Genomic DNA, 14887 nt, shown 5'->3' on the forward strand with positions numbered 1-14887 from the left:
TAAAATGGTTTTAAAATTTACGCAAAGACAATTAGATTGCAGCAACAGAAAAACCGAAATATTTACTTTTAAAAATTCACTTTTCGTTTGGCATCTCAAGGTCCGCTATACGAGAAACTTGTGGTTTTCTCAAAATAAAAGCCTAGCCAACATAAACTACAACAATTCGTTTATTTCACAGTCTATCGTAACAAAAATTGGTATCGTCGTTACCGGCAAAACAGTCCCGATGTTTGTTTACTTACTGATAAAAACAAAGATTTCGTGGCAAGTATAACTTTCCGGGTCCGGATTAGGACTTTTTCGTTGCCAATTGTCAATTGCAATGTATTTTTAATTTTCTTCAGATATTCTTAAAAATAATAAATTACCCGTCCGCTAAAAGCTGCGTTAGAAAGTTGTATATTATCGGAATAGCAATTTTCAATTAACTTTGTCAGAAAAACCAATTAGAAATATTTTCAAAAATCTGCCAAAGACTACATAACGAAATAAACTAGAGCAAAATAAAAAGGTTTAGTTCGTCAACCCTCTGCCTGTTGTAAACATAATCCGAGGTTTGGTAACTGGAAGTTTTTAATTTTTCCGTAAAATTTGCAACAATATTTCCGCGTTTTATAGCTTAATACAAATAGACTAAGCCTTTATCTTGCAGGTTAGTGGAAGGATAAAGCAGCCTCAGTCGCTTGCCAATTTTTATTGCTCTCGTGGAACAGGTTTACAAAATAATTGAAATATAATCGTTGGGATTGCGACCATTTTTAATCTGCTGAATACTTGCTTTTTGACAAATGGTTACTTATGACGTCACGAAAATTTAGTTAATCCTTTATAATTTTCGATTTTTGTCCGAAAAGGTCCCAGTTACGAAATTGTTTTAATATTTATGCACAGACATTTAGATTGCAGCAGCAGAAGAATCGAAATAATCACTTTTAAAAATAAACGTTTCGTTTGGCATCTCAAGGTCCGCCATACGAGAAACTTGTGGATTTTCTCGAAATAAAAGCCTAGCCAACATAAACTGCAATAATTCGTTTATTTCACAGTCTATCGTAACACAACTTGGCACAAACGTTGCCGGGACAAAAATCACGATTTTTGTTAACTTTCATGTCTTTACTGTTAAAAATAACGATTTCGTGGTAAGTTTAACTTTCCGGGTCAGGATTAAGACTTTTTCGTTGCCAATTGTCAATTGCAATGTATTTTAAATTTGCTTTGGAATTTCTTGTAAATAATAAATTACCTGTCGGCTATAAGCTGCGTTACAAAGCTGTATATTCTCGGAATAGCAATTTTCAATTAACTTTGTCAGAAAAGTCAATTAGAAATATTTTCAAATATCTGCCAATAAATACATAACGAAATAAACTAGAGCAAAATAAAAAGGTTTAGTTCGTAAACTTTGCTACTGTTGCAAACATAAGCGCACGTTTGGTAACTGGAAGTGTCTAATTTTTCCGTAAATTTTGCAACAAAATTTCCGCGTTTTTTAGCTTAATACAAAAAGACTAAGCCTTAATTTTGTAGGTGAGTGCAAGGAAGACCCTGCCTCCGTTGCTTGCCAATTTTTAATGCTCTCGTGCAACAAATTTACCAAACAATTGCAATATAATCGTTGGGATTGCGACCATTTTAAATCTGCTGAACACTTGCTTTTTGACAAATGGTTACTTATGACGTCACGAAAATTTAGTTAATCTTTTTTAATTTTCGATTTCTGTCCGAAAAGGGTCTAGTTTCGAAATGGTTTTAATAATTATGCAAAGATAATTCGATTGCAGCAACAGAAGAACCGAAATATTCACTTTTAAAAATTCACTTTTCGCTTGGCATCTCAAAGTCCGCCATACGAGAAACTTGTGGTTTTCTCGAAATAAAAGCCTCGCCAACATAAACTGCAATAATTCGTTTATTTCACAGTCTATTCTAACACAAATTGGTACATACATTGCCGGGACAACAATCACGAATTTTGTTTACTTTCAGGGCTTTACTGTTAAAAATAACGATTTCGTGGTAAGTTTAACTTTCCGGGTCAGGATTAAGACTTTTTCGTTGCCAATTGTCAATTGCAATGTATTTTTAATTTGCTTTGGAATTTCTTATAAATAATAAAATAACTGTCGGCCACAAGCTGCGTTAGAAAGTTGTATATTCTCGGAAGAGCAATTTTCGATTAACTTTGTCAGAAAAGTCAATTAGAAATTTTCTCAAATATCTGCCAATGACTACATAACGAAATAAACTAGAGCAAAATAGAAAAGTTTAGTTCGTAAACTTTGCGACTGTTGCAAACATAAGCGCACGTTTGGTAACTGGAAGTTTCTAATTTTTCCGTAAATTTTGCAATTAAATTTCCGCGTTTATTAGCTTAACACAAAAAGACTAAGCCTTAATCTTGCAGGTGAGTGGAAGGATAAAGCAGCCTCAGTCGCTTGCCAATTTTTAATGCTCTCGTGGAACAGGTTTAAGAAATAATTGCAATATAATCGTTGGGATTGCGACCATTTTAAATCCGTGGATTACTTGCTTTTTGACAAATGGTTACTTATGACGTCATGAAAATTTAGTTAATCCTTTATAATTTTCGATTTCTGTCCGAAAAGGTCCCAGTTTCGAAAGTGTTTTAATATTTATGCACAGACAATTAGATTGCAGCAACAGAAGAACCGAAATAATCACTTTTAAAAATAAACTTTTCGTTTGGCATCTCAAGGTCCGCCATACGAGAAACTTGTGGATTTTCTCAAAATAAAAGCCTAGCCAACATAAACTGCAATAATTCGTTTATTTCACAGTCTATTTTAACACAACTTGGCAAAAACGTTGCCGGGACAACAATCAGGATTTTTGTTAACTTTCATGTCTTTACTGTTAAAAATAACGATTTCGTGGCAAGTTCAACTTTCCGGGTCAGGATTAAGACTTTTTCGTTGCCAATTGTCAATTGCAATGTATTTTAAATTTGCTTTGGAATTTCTTGTAAATAATAAATTACCTGTCGGCTACAAGCTGCGTTAGAAAGTTGTATATTATCGGAATAGCAATTTTCAATTAACTTTGTCAGAAAAGTCAATTAGAATTTTTTTCAAATATCTGCCAATGACTACATAACGAAATAAACTAGAGCAAAATAGAAAAGTTTAGATCGTAAAGTTTGCTACTGTTGCAAACATAAGCGCACGTTTGGTAACTGGAAGTTTTTAATTTTTTCGTAAATTTTGCAACAAAATTTCCGCGTTTTATAGCTTAATACAAATAGACTAAGCCTTTATCTTGCAGGTGAGTGGAAGGATAAAGCAGCCTCAGTTGCTTGCCAATTTTTAATGTTCTCGTGGAACAGGTTTAAGAAATAATTGCAATATAATCGTTGGGATTGCGACCATTTTAAATCCGTGGATTACTTGCTTTTTGACAAATGGTTACTTATGACGTCACGAAATTTTATTTAATCCTTTATAGTTTTCATTTTCTGTCCGAAAAGGGTCCAGTTTCGAAATTTTTTTAATATTTATGCAAAGATTATTCGATTGCAGCAACAGAAGAACCGAAATATTCACTTTTAAAAATTCACTTTTTGTTTGGCATCTCAAGGTCCACCATATGATAAACTTGTGGTTTTTGCGAAATAAACGCATCGCCAACATTTGTAAACTTTGAGATTGTTGCAAGCATAAGTCGCACGTTTTGTAACTGGCAATGCCTAATTTGTCCGTAAAGTTTGCAGTTAAATTTCCGCGGTTTCTGGCTTATTACAAAAAGACTGAGGTTTATTTTTGTAGGTGAGTGGAACGATGAAGCAGCCTGGATCACTTGCCAATTTTTATTGCTTTCGTGCAAAAGATTGCGAAATAATTTGCAATATAATCGTTGGTGTTGCGACCATCCTACAAATATTCGTCACTTGAAGTGTCACTTTCATGAGCTTGAAGAACTTCATCTTGCATATCTTCTGTGTCGTCAAGCTCATCAATATCAGAATTTTCATGAAGAAATGTTACGGCTTCCGCCGCTGTGTACTTACACCTATGTACAAAGACTGCCATGTGCATTTCACTGCAATAAAATTTTAAATTGGGAAAACTTACGCGGACAAAGTATGTGTATGACGTCATAAACTCAACATAAAAGCTTTATCTAAATGAGACAAACATTGAATTTAAAAGATAAACTACCCATCATGGAACCAAAGCATTTTCGACTTTTGCTGAAGTATTTATTGCAGTGCGAACAATACAAAAATAAATACTATAAAAACGACAAATAGGTGAACGCGTGTCAATAAATTGGCAACGATGTCAACGACGCATAAATCAGGGGTGGTGGGGAATTTTTCTGTGTGCATAAAATTTGTCCCCAAAGTTGCTGGCACAAAAATCACGCTTTGTATTAACTATGACGTCTTTATGTTAAAAAATGTAATTGTTGGGATTACGACCATTTTAAGTCCGTCAATTATATCCCTTTTGACAAATGGTTACCTGTGACGTCACGAAAAATAAGTGAAATGTTTATAACTTTCGTTTCCTGATCGTAATGGTTCAAGTTTTGAAATTGCTTTAATGTTTATGCAAAGATCATTTAGATGCAACAACTTAAGCACCGAAATATTCACTTTTAAAAATTCAGTTCTCGTTTGGCATTTCAAGGTCCGCTAGACGAGAAACTTGTGGTTTTATCAAAATCTGGCCCCGTAGTTGCTGTTACAACAATCACGCTTTGTGTTAACTATGAAGTCTTTAGGTTAAAAAAAAAAGATTTTCTGACAAGTTTTTCCTTCCGGTTCAGGGTTAGCATTGTTTCGTTGCAAATTGTCAAAAGTGATTTATTTTAAGTTTTCTTGGTAGTTTTTCATAAATAATATTGTACCTGTTGGCTATACACCGCATTACAGAGTTCCATGTAGTCGGAAGTGGAAGTTTCAATCAACTTTGCCGGAAAACACAAATTAAAATATTTTCATTTTTCGGTTCATAATTCCTTAGCTAATTAACTTAAAGCAAAATAAAAATACAAAACTGGTAGCTTTGGCATTTGCTGCAAATTTAAGTGCTCGTTTGGAAGCTGGAAATGTCTAATTTTTGCAAAAAATCTGCAGTTAATTTTCTGCGATTTATCGCTCAGAAAAAAAAAACATTTAGCATTCATCATAGATGTGAGTCGAAGAACAAAGCAGCCTCAATCGCTTGCCAATTTTTGATGCTATCGTTCAAAACATTTACCAAACAATTGCAATATAATTATTGGGATTACGACCATTTTAAATCCTTCATTTAGTTGACTTTTGACAAATGTCTACCTATGACGTCACGAACATTAAACTAATCTGTTGTAACTTTCGTTTTCTGTCCGAAAACAATCCAGTTATAAAATGGTTTTAAAATTTACGCAAAGACAATTAGATTGCAGCAACAGAAAAACCGAAATATTTACTTTTAAAAATTCACTTTTCGTTTGGCATCTCAAGGTCCGCTATACGAGAAACTTGTGGTTTTCTCAAAATAAAAGCCTAGCCAACATAAACTACAACAATTCGTTTATTTCACAGTCTATCGTAACAAAAATTGGTATCGTCGTTACCGGCAAAACAGTCCCGATGTTTGTTTACTTACTGATAAAAACAAAGATTTCGTGGCAAGTATAACTTTCCGGGTCCGGATTAGGACTTTTTCGTTGCCAATTGTCAATTGCAATGTATTTTTAATTTTCTTCAGATATTCTTAAAAATAATAAATTACCCGTCCGCTAAAAGCTGCGTTACAAAGTTTTATATTCTCGGAATAGCAATTTTCAATTAACTTTGTCAGAAAAACCAATTAGAAATATTTTCAAAAATCTGCCAAAGACTACATAACGAAATAAACTAGAGCAAAATAAAAAGGTTTAGTTCGTCAACCCTCTGCCTGTTGTAAACATAATCCGAGGTTTGGTAACTGGAAGTTTTTAATTTTTCCGTAAAATTTGCAACAATATTTCCGCGTTTTATAGCTTAATACAAATAGACTAAGCCTTTATCTTGCAGGTTAGTGGAAGGATAAAGCAGCCTCAGTCGCTTGCCAATTTTTATTGCTCTCGTGGAACAGGTTTACAAAATAATTGAAATATAATCGTTGGGATTGCGACCATTTTTAATCTGCTGAATACTTGCTTTTTGACAAATGGTTACTTATGACGTCACGAAAATTTAGTTAATCCTTTATAATTTTCGATTTTTGTCCGAAAAGGTCCCAGTTACGAAATTGTTTTAATATTTATGCACAGACATTTAGATTGCAGCAGCAGAAGAATCGAAATGATCACTTTTAAAAATAAACTTTTCGTTTGGCATCTCAAGGTCCGCCATACGAGAAACTTGTGGATGTTCTCGAAATAAAAGCCTAGCCAACATAAACTGCAATAATTCGTTTATTTCACAGTCTATCGTAACACAACTTGGCACAAACGTTGCCGGGACAAAAATCACGATTTTTGTTAACTTTCATGTCTTTACTGTTAAAAATAACGATTTCGTGGTAAGTTTAACTTTCCGGGTCAGGATTAAGACTTTTTCGTTGCCAATTGTCAATTGCAATGTATTTTAAATTTGCTTTGGAATTTCTTGTAAATAATAAATTACCTGTCGGCTATAAGCTGCGTTACAAAGCTGTATATTCTCGGAATAGCAATTTTCAATTAACTTTGTCAGAAAAGTCAATTAGAAATATTTTCAAATATCTGCCAATAAATACATAACGAAATAAACTAGAGCAAAATAAAAAGGTTTAGTTCGTAAACTTTGCTACTGTTGCAAACATAAGCGCACGTTTGGTAACTGGAAGTGTCTAATTTTTCCGTAAATTTTGCAACAAAATTTCCGCGTTTTTTAGCTTAATACAAAAAGACTAAGCCTTAATTTTGTAGGTGAGTGCAAGGAAGACCCTGCCTCCGTTGCTTGCCAATTTTTAATGCTCTCGTGCAACAAATTTACCAAACAATTGCAATATAATCATTGGGATTGCGACCATTTTAAATCTGCTGAATACTTGCTTTTTGACAAATGGTTACTTATGACGTCACGAAAATTTAGTTAATCTTTTTTAATTTTCGATTTCTGTCCGAAAAGGGTCTAGTTTCGAAATGGTTTTAATATTTATGCAAAGATAATTCTATTGCAGCAACAGAAGAACCGAAATATTCACTTTTAAAAATTCACTTTTCGTTTGGCATCTCAAAGTCCGCCATACGAGAAACTTGTGGTTTTTTCGAAATAAAAGCCTAGCCAACATAAACTGCAATAATTCGTTTATTTCACAGTCTATTCTAACACAAATTGGTACATACATTGCCGGGACAACAATCACGAATTTTGTTTACTTTCAGGGCTTTACTGTTAAAAATAACGATTTCGTGGTAAGTTTAACTTTCCGGGTCAGGATTAAGACTTTTTCGTTGCCAATTGTCAATTGCAATGTATTTTTAATTTGCTTTGGAATTTCTTATAAATAATAAAATAACTGTCGGTCACAAGCTGCGTTAGAAAGTTGTATGTTCTCGGAAGAGCAATTTTCGATTAACTTTGTCAGAAAAGTCAATTAGAAATTTTTTCAAATATCTGCCAATGACTACATAACGAAATAAACTAGAGCAAAATAGAAAAGTTTAGTTCGTAAACTTTGCGACTGTTGCAAACATAAGCGCACGTTTGGTAACTGGAAGTTTCTAATTTTTCCGTAAATTTTGCAATTAAATTTCCGCGTTTTTTAGCTTAACACAAAAAGACTAAGCCTTAATCTTGCAGGTGAGTGGAAGGATAAAGCAGCCTCAGTCGCTTGCCAATTTTTAATGCTCCTGTGGAACAGGTTTAAGAAATAATTGCAATATAATCGTTGGGATTGCGACCATTTTAAATCCTTGGATTACTTGCTTTTTGACAAATGGTTACTTATGACGTCATGAAAATTTAGTTAATCCTTTATAGTTTTCGATTTCTGTCCGAAAAGGTCCCAGTTTCGAAAGTGTTTTAATATTTATGCACAGACAATTAGATTGCAGCAACAGAAGAACCGAAATAATCACTTTTTAAAATAAACTTTTCGTTTGGCATCTCAAGGTCCGCCATACGAGAAACTTGTGGATTTTCTCAAAATAAAAGCCTAGCCAACATAAACTGCAATAATTCGTTTATTTCACAGTCTATTTTAACACAACTTGGCACAAACGTTGCCGGGACAACAATCACGATTTTTGTTTACTTTCAGGGCTTTACTGTTAAAAATAACGATTTCGTAGCAAGTTCAACTTTCCGGGTCAGGATTAAGACTTTTTCTTTGCCAATTGTCAATTGCAATATATTTTAAATTTGCTTTGGAATTTCTTGTAAATAATAAATTACCTGTCGGCTACAAGATGCGTTAGAAAGTTGTATATTATCGGAATAGCAATTTTCAATTAACTTTGTCAGAAAAGTCAATTAGAATATTTTTCAAATATCTGCCAATGACTACATAACAAAATAAACTAGAGCAAAATAAAAAGGTTTAGTTCGTTAACTTTGCGACTGTTGCAAACATAAGCACACGTTTGGTAACTGGAAGTTTTTAATTTTTCCGTAAATTTTGCAACAAAATTTCCGCGTTTTTTAGCTTAATACAAAAAGACTAAGCCTTAATCTTGTAGGTGAGTGCAAGGAAGACCCTGCCTCCGTTGCTTGCCAATTTTTAATGCTCTCGTGCAACAAATTTACCAAACAATTGCAATATAATCGTTGGGATTGCGACCATTTTTAATCTGCTGAATACTTGCTTTTTGACAAATGGTTACTTATGACGTCACGAAAATATAGTTAATCCTTTATAATTTTCGATTTCTGTCCGAAAAGATCCCAGTTACGAAAGTGTTTTAATATTTATGCACAGACAATTAGATTGCAGCAGCAGAAGAACCGGAATGATCACTTTTAAAAATTCACTTTTCGCTTGGCATCTCAAGGTCCGCCATACGAGAAACTTGTGGATTTTCTCGAAATAAAAGCCTAGCCAACATAAACTGCAATAATTCGTTTATTTCACAGTCTATTGTAACACAACTTGGCACAATCGTTGCCGGGACAACAATCACGATTTTTGTTAACTTTCATGTCTTTACTGTTAAAAATAACGATTTCGTGGCAAGTTCAACTTTCCGGGTCAGGATTAAGACTTTTTCGTTGCCAATTGTCAATTGCAATGTGTTTTAAATTTGCTTTGGAATTTCTTGTAAATAATAAATTACCTGTCGGCTACAAGCTGCGTTAGAAAGTTGTATATTCTCGGAATAGCAATTTTCAATTAACTTTGTCAGAAAAGTCAATTAGAAATTTTTTCAAATATCTGCCAATGACTACATAACGAAATAAACTAGAGCAAAATAGAAAAGTTTAGTTCGTAAACTTTGCGACTGTTGCAAACATAAGCGCACGTTTGGTAACTGGAAGTTTTTAATTTTTCCGTAAATTTTGCAATTAAATTTCCGCGTTTTTTAGCTTAACACAAAAAGACTAAGCCTTAATCTTGCAGGTGAGTGGAAGGATAAAGCAGCCTCAGTCGCTTGCCAATTTTTAATGCTCTCGTGGAACAGGTTTAAGAAATAATTGCAATATAATCGTTGGGATTGCGACCATTTTAAATCCGTGGATTACTTGCTTTTTGACAAATGGTTACTTATGACGTCACGAAAATTTAGTAAATCCTTTATAATTTTCGATTTCTGTCTGATAAGGTCCCAGTTTCGAAATTGTTTTAATATTTATGCACAGACAATTAGATTGCAACAACAGAAGAACCGAAATAATCACTTTTAAAAATTCACTTTTTGTTTACATCTCAAGGTCCGCTATACGAGAAACTTGTGACTTCTCTAAATAAAAGCATCGTCAACATAAACTGCAATAATTCGTTTATTTCACAGTGTGTCGTAATAAAAATTGGTACCAACGTTGACTGCACAACAGTCCCCATTTTTGTGAACTTTCACATCGTCACTTTTAAAATTAACGAAATTGGAAATTTGAAAAAGTTTCCGTAAGTTCCACTATAATTTTCTCCAGCTTTTAAGTATGACTGGAAGTGTGTAAAAAGTGTAAAGCTGAGCTTTTAAGTGTAAAAAAACACAAAAGCCAAACATATCCAAACCAACGAAACAATGGTGGTAATAATTTTTGTAGAGTGTGTGGGGTGATGAACTCGAACATTACGAGGCATATGCGAGCGGAGAGAACCAAGTGAAAGTGGGCCTAAAAGGAGACGGCCCCGACAAAAGAAAAAGTGTCCGTAAGTTCATCTATAATTTTGGCCAGCTTTTAAGTATGAATGGAAGAGTGTAAAAAGTGTAAAGCTGAGCTTTTAGGTGTAAAAAAACACAAAAGCCAAACATATCCAAACCAACGAAATAATGGTGGTAATAATTTTTGTAGAGTGTGTGGGGTCATGAACTCGAATATAACCCGGCATGATAAAGATCTCCACCAGCAGACATATAAAGGGGATGGCGAGTGTGAGTGTTCGATTTGCCGGAAACGTTTTGTTTATCGTCTTGGCCTTGTGAGACACCTTCGTGGCAATCGTCACGCTGGGTAAGTTTAGCTAAATACATATAGTATAAACTGACTGTGCAGTTGAAACAACTTATGCATTGATTTACGTAATTGCTATTTTGTACAGCAAGAGAGTCAGAAATATTAGAAATATCAGAAATATTATAAAAGATTCTGACTTTCACGATTTACAATGTTTTAGTATTGAAGATTACACTTTTGCAGTTTTTTTTCCTTCCAGCCTTTGTGCCGTTCTAATAAAGACTACCACACGGTCTTCAATTTGTTTCGGGGTTTTGTTTGCACAACAAGGTAGGTCCCCCTTCTCTAATGCAGCCTTTGCCTCCTTGAGCAATATTCTTTCCCCTCTGTGGATTTTTTCGGCAAAGACACGCTTTACATCAGACACTTCTTCTTTAGAAAATTGCATTCGACTTTTCTGAAACACCAAATAGCAAATTAGGTAATACTTACTTAAATAACTTTCAAAGCTCAAGTTTCATTGTAACTACATATGCTGGTAGATCGGCTTCTTGTACGGGATTTTCTTTATTTTGTGGCTTGTCACTCACTTTTGACAGTGCTTGATCTTGTGGGATTTCATTCACTTTCTCCGGATCGATGATGGACTCATCGCTTTGCAGCGGATTTATAGAATGCGTCTCCTTACTGTCTTCTTTAAATGCTTCATCTTTCTGGGTGAGGTCACTCATATTGTCCATGCTTTTCAATCTTAAAAGCTCTAACTCTAACAAAGGAAATAAAAAATACACGTGTTGGAGTTAAGGCTAAAGTGATGGGCAAGGGATTCCGCTCCTAACATAGCCTTTAGCAAACATAAAATGTCCGGGGTTACAGCGAGTTTTGAGCTATTGATACTCCTATGCGCTATGTTTCGCCAGTCCAACGCCCTTGTCCAATGCTGTGCTTGAAACAATTTCTCTTTCGCCTCTAACTCGCCTCTAACTAAAAACGACAAAAAGGTGAACGCGTGTCAATAAATTGGCACCGATATTAACGACGCCAAAATCAGGGGTGGTAGGGAATTTTTCTGTGTGCATAAAATTTGACCCCAAAGTTTCAGGCACAAAAATCACGCTCTGTATTAATTATGACGTGTTTATGTTAAAAAATATAATTGCTAGGAATACGACCCATTTAAGTTCGTCTATTATATCCCTTTTGACAAATGGTTACCTGTGACGTCACAAAAATTAAATTAAACGTTTATAATTTTCGTTTCCGTTTCATTTGAAATGAGTCAAGTTTTGAAATTGCTTTAATGTTTATGCAAAGATCACTTAGATGCAGCAACTTAAGCACAGATATATTCACTTTTCGTCTCTATACGAGAAACTTGTGATTTATTGAAATAAAAGCATCGCAAACATAAACTGCAATAATTCGTTTATTTCACAATCTATCGTAACAAAAATTGGTACCAACGTTTATTGCACAACAGTCCCCATTGTTGCTAACTTTCATATCTTCACTTTTAAAATTAACGATTTTGTGGTAAGTTCAATTTTCCGGGTCAGGATTAAGACTATTTCGTTGCTATTTGTCAATTGCAATGTTTTTTAAATTTGCTTCATAATTACTTATAAATTATAAAATACCCGTCCGCTACAAGCTGCGTTACAAAGTTTTATATTCTCGGAATAGCAATTTTCAATTAACTTTGTCAGAAAATTCAATTAGAAATATTTTCAAATTTCTGCCAATGACTACATAACGAAATAAACTAGAGCAAAATAAAAACGTTTAGTTCATAAACCTTGCAAATGTTGCAAACATAAGCGCACATTTAGTAACTGGAAGTGTCTAATTTTTCCGTAAATTTTGCAATTAAATTTCTGCGTTTTTTAGCTTAATAAAAAAAGACTAAGCCTTAATCTTGTAGGTGAGTGGAAAGATAACCTAGCCTCAGTCGCTGGCCAATTTTTATTGCTCTCGTGGATCAGGTTTACGAAATATTTGCAATATAATCGTTGGGATTGCGACCATTTTAAATCCGTGGATTACTTGCTTTTTGACAAATGGTTACTTATGACAACACGAAAATTTAATTAATCCCTTATAGTTTTCATTTTCTGTCCGAAAAGGGTCCAGTTTAGAAATGGTTTGAGAAGCACATGGCAGTTCCTCTTCTTCCTGCAGAGATAAGATTTAACCAGTGAGTGTTATTTTTGCCAGTAAATTTGAAATTGTCTGTGTTATTTTATCGATAAATGCAACCAACACAAGCTAACAAGTCTAAATCTTTGGACCGTAACAACAAGAAGAAAATCAAAATGCAAAATTATGCCGCAAGTCAGCTTACTTCGCTCATGCTTAAACCCGTTTCAACTGATCCCGATTCCCGCACCAACTCTTTATCGCCTCCCTCTTCTTCCTGCAGAGATAAGATTTAACCGGTGAGTGTTATTTTTGCCAGTAAATTTGAATTTTACTGTGTTATTTTATCGATAAATGCAACCAACACAAGCTAACAAGTCTAAATCTATGGACCGTAACAACAAGAGGAAAATCAAAATGCAAAATTGTGTCGCAAGTCAGCTTACTTCGCTCATGCTTAAACACGTTTCAACTGATCCCGATTCCCGCACCAACTCTTTATCGCCTCTCTCTTCTTCCTGCAGAGATAAGATTTAACCGGTGAGTGTTATTTTTGCCAGTAAAGTTGAAATGGTCTGTGTTATTTTATCGATAAATGCAACCAACACAAGCTAACAAGTCTAAATCTTTGGACCGTAACAACAAGAAGAAAATCAAAATGCAAAATTGTGTCGCAATTCAGCTTACTTCGCTCATGCTTAAACCCACCTCTACTGATCCCATATCCCCCACCAACTCTTTATCGCCTCCCTCTTCTTCCTGCAGAGATAAGATTTAACCGATGATTTTTATTTTTGCCAGTAAAGTTGACATTTGTTTGTTATTTTATCGATAAATGCAACCAACAGCAGCTAACAAGTCTAAATCTATGGACTGAAATTGCACAGGTCGACACATATCAATTAGTCGTAATAACAAGAAGAATATCAAAATGCAAAACATTTGTCAAAATCCAACTGATGGACCGAGTTCAAATGGTCGCAAACTCAACGATTAAACGAACATTAAAAGTGAATACTCCGGTCCTTCCGTTACTGCAATCTAATTGTCATAGGTAACCATTTGTCAAAAACCAACTTATGGACCGAGTTCAAATGGTCGCAAACTCAACGATTAAACGAACATTAAAAGTGAATACTCCGGTCCTTCCGTTACTGCAATCTAATTGTCATAGGTAACCATTTGTCAAAAACCAACTTATGGACCCAGTTCAAATGGTCGCAAACTCAACGATTAAACGAACATTAAAAGTGAATACTCCGGTCCTTCCGTTACTGCAATCTAATTGTCATAGGTAACCATTTGTCAAAAACCAACTCATGGACCGAGTTCAAATGGTCGCAAACTCAACGAATAAATGAACATTAAAACTGAATACTCCGGTCCTTCCGTTACGGCAATTGGGTCTTAACATAAATATTAAAACTATTTTGAAACTGGACCCTTTTTAGAAAGAAAAAGAAAATCACAAAGAATTAACTTCATTTTCGTGACTACAAATGTAACCATTTGTCAAAAGGGAATGTACTTTATGTGGGCGATAATTCCGTTTCAATAAATTTGCCAGTAAAGTTGATATTGTCTTAGTTATTTTATCTATGAATGCAACCAATACGATGCTCCCTCAACCGGATGCCAGAATGCTTTGCGGCTGATGCCATTTACTTGGAATCAGTGGATATATACTTACTACGTCCTTCCTTAATCTTACCTCTTTCTCTTCTACTCGATTCATTTCCGCACCACTCTCTTCTCCTAGAAACGAATAGGAAATTCTTTAAAACACGTACCTGGTTACATAAGTACGCACTAGGTTACACAAGCTAGTGTACATTACCTGATCTCACAAAGTCAGTCATTTCGCTCATGTTCATTTTCTTTAATTTTTTTACTGATAATACCTGCACAAATTAACTGACATATTTACTTTGGCCTCTTTTTAGCGAATTAGGAAGCATTATACTCTACATGTCTTTGTGCTCTATCTGATCAACGACTATGGCTAACTTGAAAATAGCAAAAAAATAGTTTTAACATAGTCATAACACAACATAGTCTTTTGAGTTTACAGCAGGACCCATGTTGATCAATTTACGTCGTGCATTTTTTGAGTTCTGTAAACTTCCATTCACCATTACCACGCAATCCGCGGGTTGGCGTGCTGCAGAAACTGCAAACTCTAACTATATTATTTTTGCGACCTTGTTTCCGCAC

General features: G+C 34.5%; 2 protein-coding genes across 3 annotated transcripts; both read right to left on the reverse strand.

The window, feature by feature from the left end:
- Positions 1 to 9940: 9940 nt before the first annotated feature.
- LOC143460306 (uncharacterized) lies at positions 9941 to 11393 on the reverse strand. Of its 2 annotated transcripts, XM_076957765.1 has the most exons (3): positions 11128 to 11393; positions 10748 to 10994; positions 9941 to 10604 (listed from the first exon to the last, which is right to left on the reverse strand). In XM_076957765.1, the coding sequence occupies exons 1-2, from the start codon at positions 11275 to 11277 to the stop codon at positions 10767 to 10769; spliced, it is 378 nt and encodes a 125-aa protein (XP_076813880.1). In that variant the 5' UTR covers positions 11278 to 11393; the 3' UTR covers positions 9941 to 10604; positions 10748 to 10766. The 2 variants fall into 2 exon arrangements, with proteins under 2 accessions (XP_076813880.1, XP_076813879.1); XM_076957764.1 differs by having other exon boundaries at positions 9941 to 10994.
- Positions 11394 to 11983: 590 nt separating this feature from the next.
- On the reverse strand, positions 11984 to 14568 carry LOC143460361 (uncharacterized). The gene is made up of 6 exons (XM_076957837.1): positions 14511 to 14568; positions 14385 to 14428; positions 13382 to 13432; positions 13120 to 13191; positions 12879 to 12950; positions 11984 to 12709 (listed from the first exon to the last, which is right to left on the reverse strand). The coding sequence occupies exons 1-6, from the start codon at positions 14545 to 14547 to the stop codon at positions 12599 to 12601; spliced, it is 387 nt and encodes a 128-aa protein (XP_076813952.1). The 5' UTR covers positions 14548 to 14568; the 3' UTR covers positions 11984 to 12598.
- Positions 14569 to 14887: the final 319 nt, after the last annotated feature.

This window comes from Clavelina lepadiformis, chromosome 5, assembly GCF_947623445.1.
Source record: "Clavelina lepadiformis chromosome 5, kaClaLepa1.1, whole genome shotgun sequence".
NCBI lineage: Eukaryota > Metazoa > Chordata > Ascidiacea > Aplousobranchia > Clavelinidae > Clavelina > Clavelina lepadiformis.

Excerpts from the sequence above, each read along its gene's own strand:
- LOC143460361 (XM_076957837.1), bottom strand. The coding sequence starts at position 14,547 with ATGAACATGAGCGAAATGACTGACTTTGTGAGATCAG. Across the intron at positions 14,429-14,510 it reads GACTGACTTTGTGAGATCAG|GAGAAGAGAGTGGTGCGGAA; the intron begins GTAATGTACACT and ends ATTCGTTTCTAG. Across the intron at positions 12,951-13,119 it reads CGTGTTTAAGCATGAGCGAA|GAAGAAGAGGGAGGCGATAA; the intron begins GTAAGCTGACTT and ends TTATCTCTGCAG.
- LOC143460306 (XM_076957765.1), bottom strand. The coding sequence starts at position 11,277 with ATGGACAATATGAGTGACCTCACCCAGAAAGATGAAGCATTTAAAGAA. Across the intron at positions 10,995-11,127 it reads AAGATCAAGCACTGTCAAAA|AAAAGTCGAATGCAATTTTC; the intron begins GTGAGTGACAAG and ends TTGGTGTTTCAG.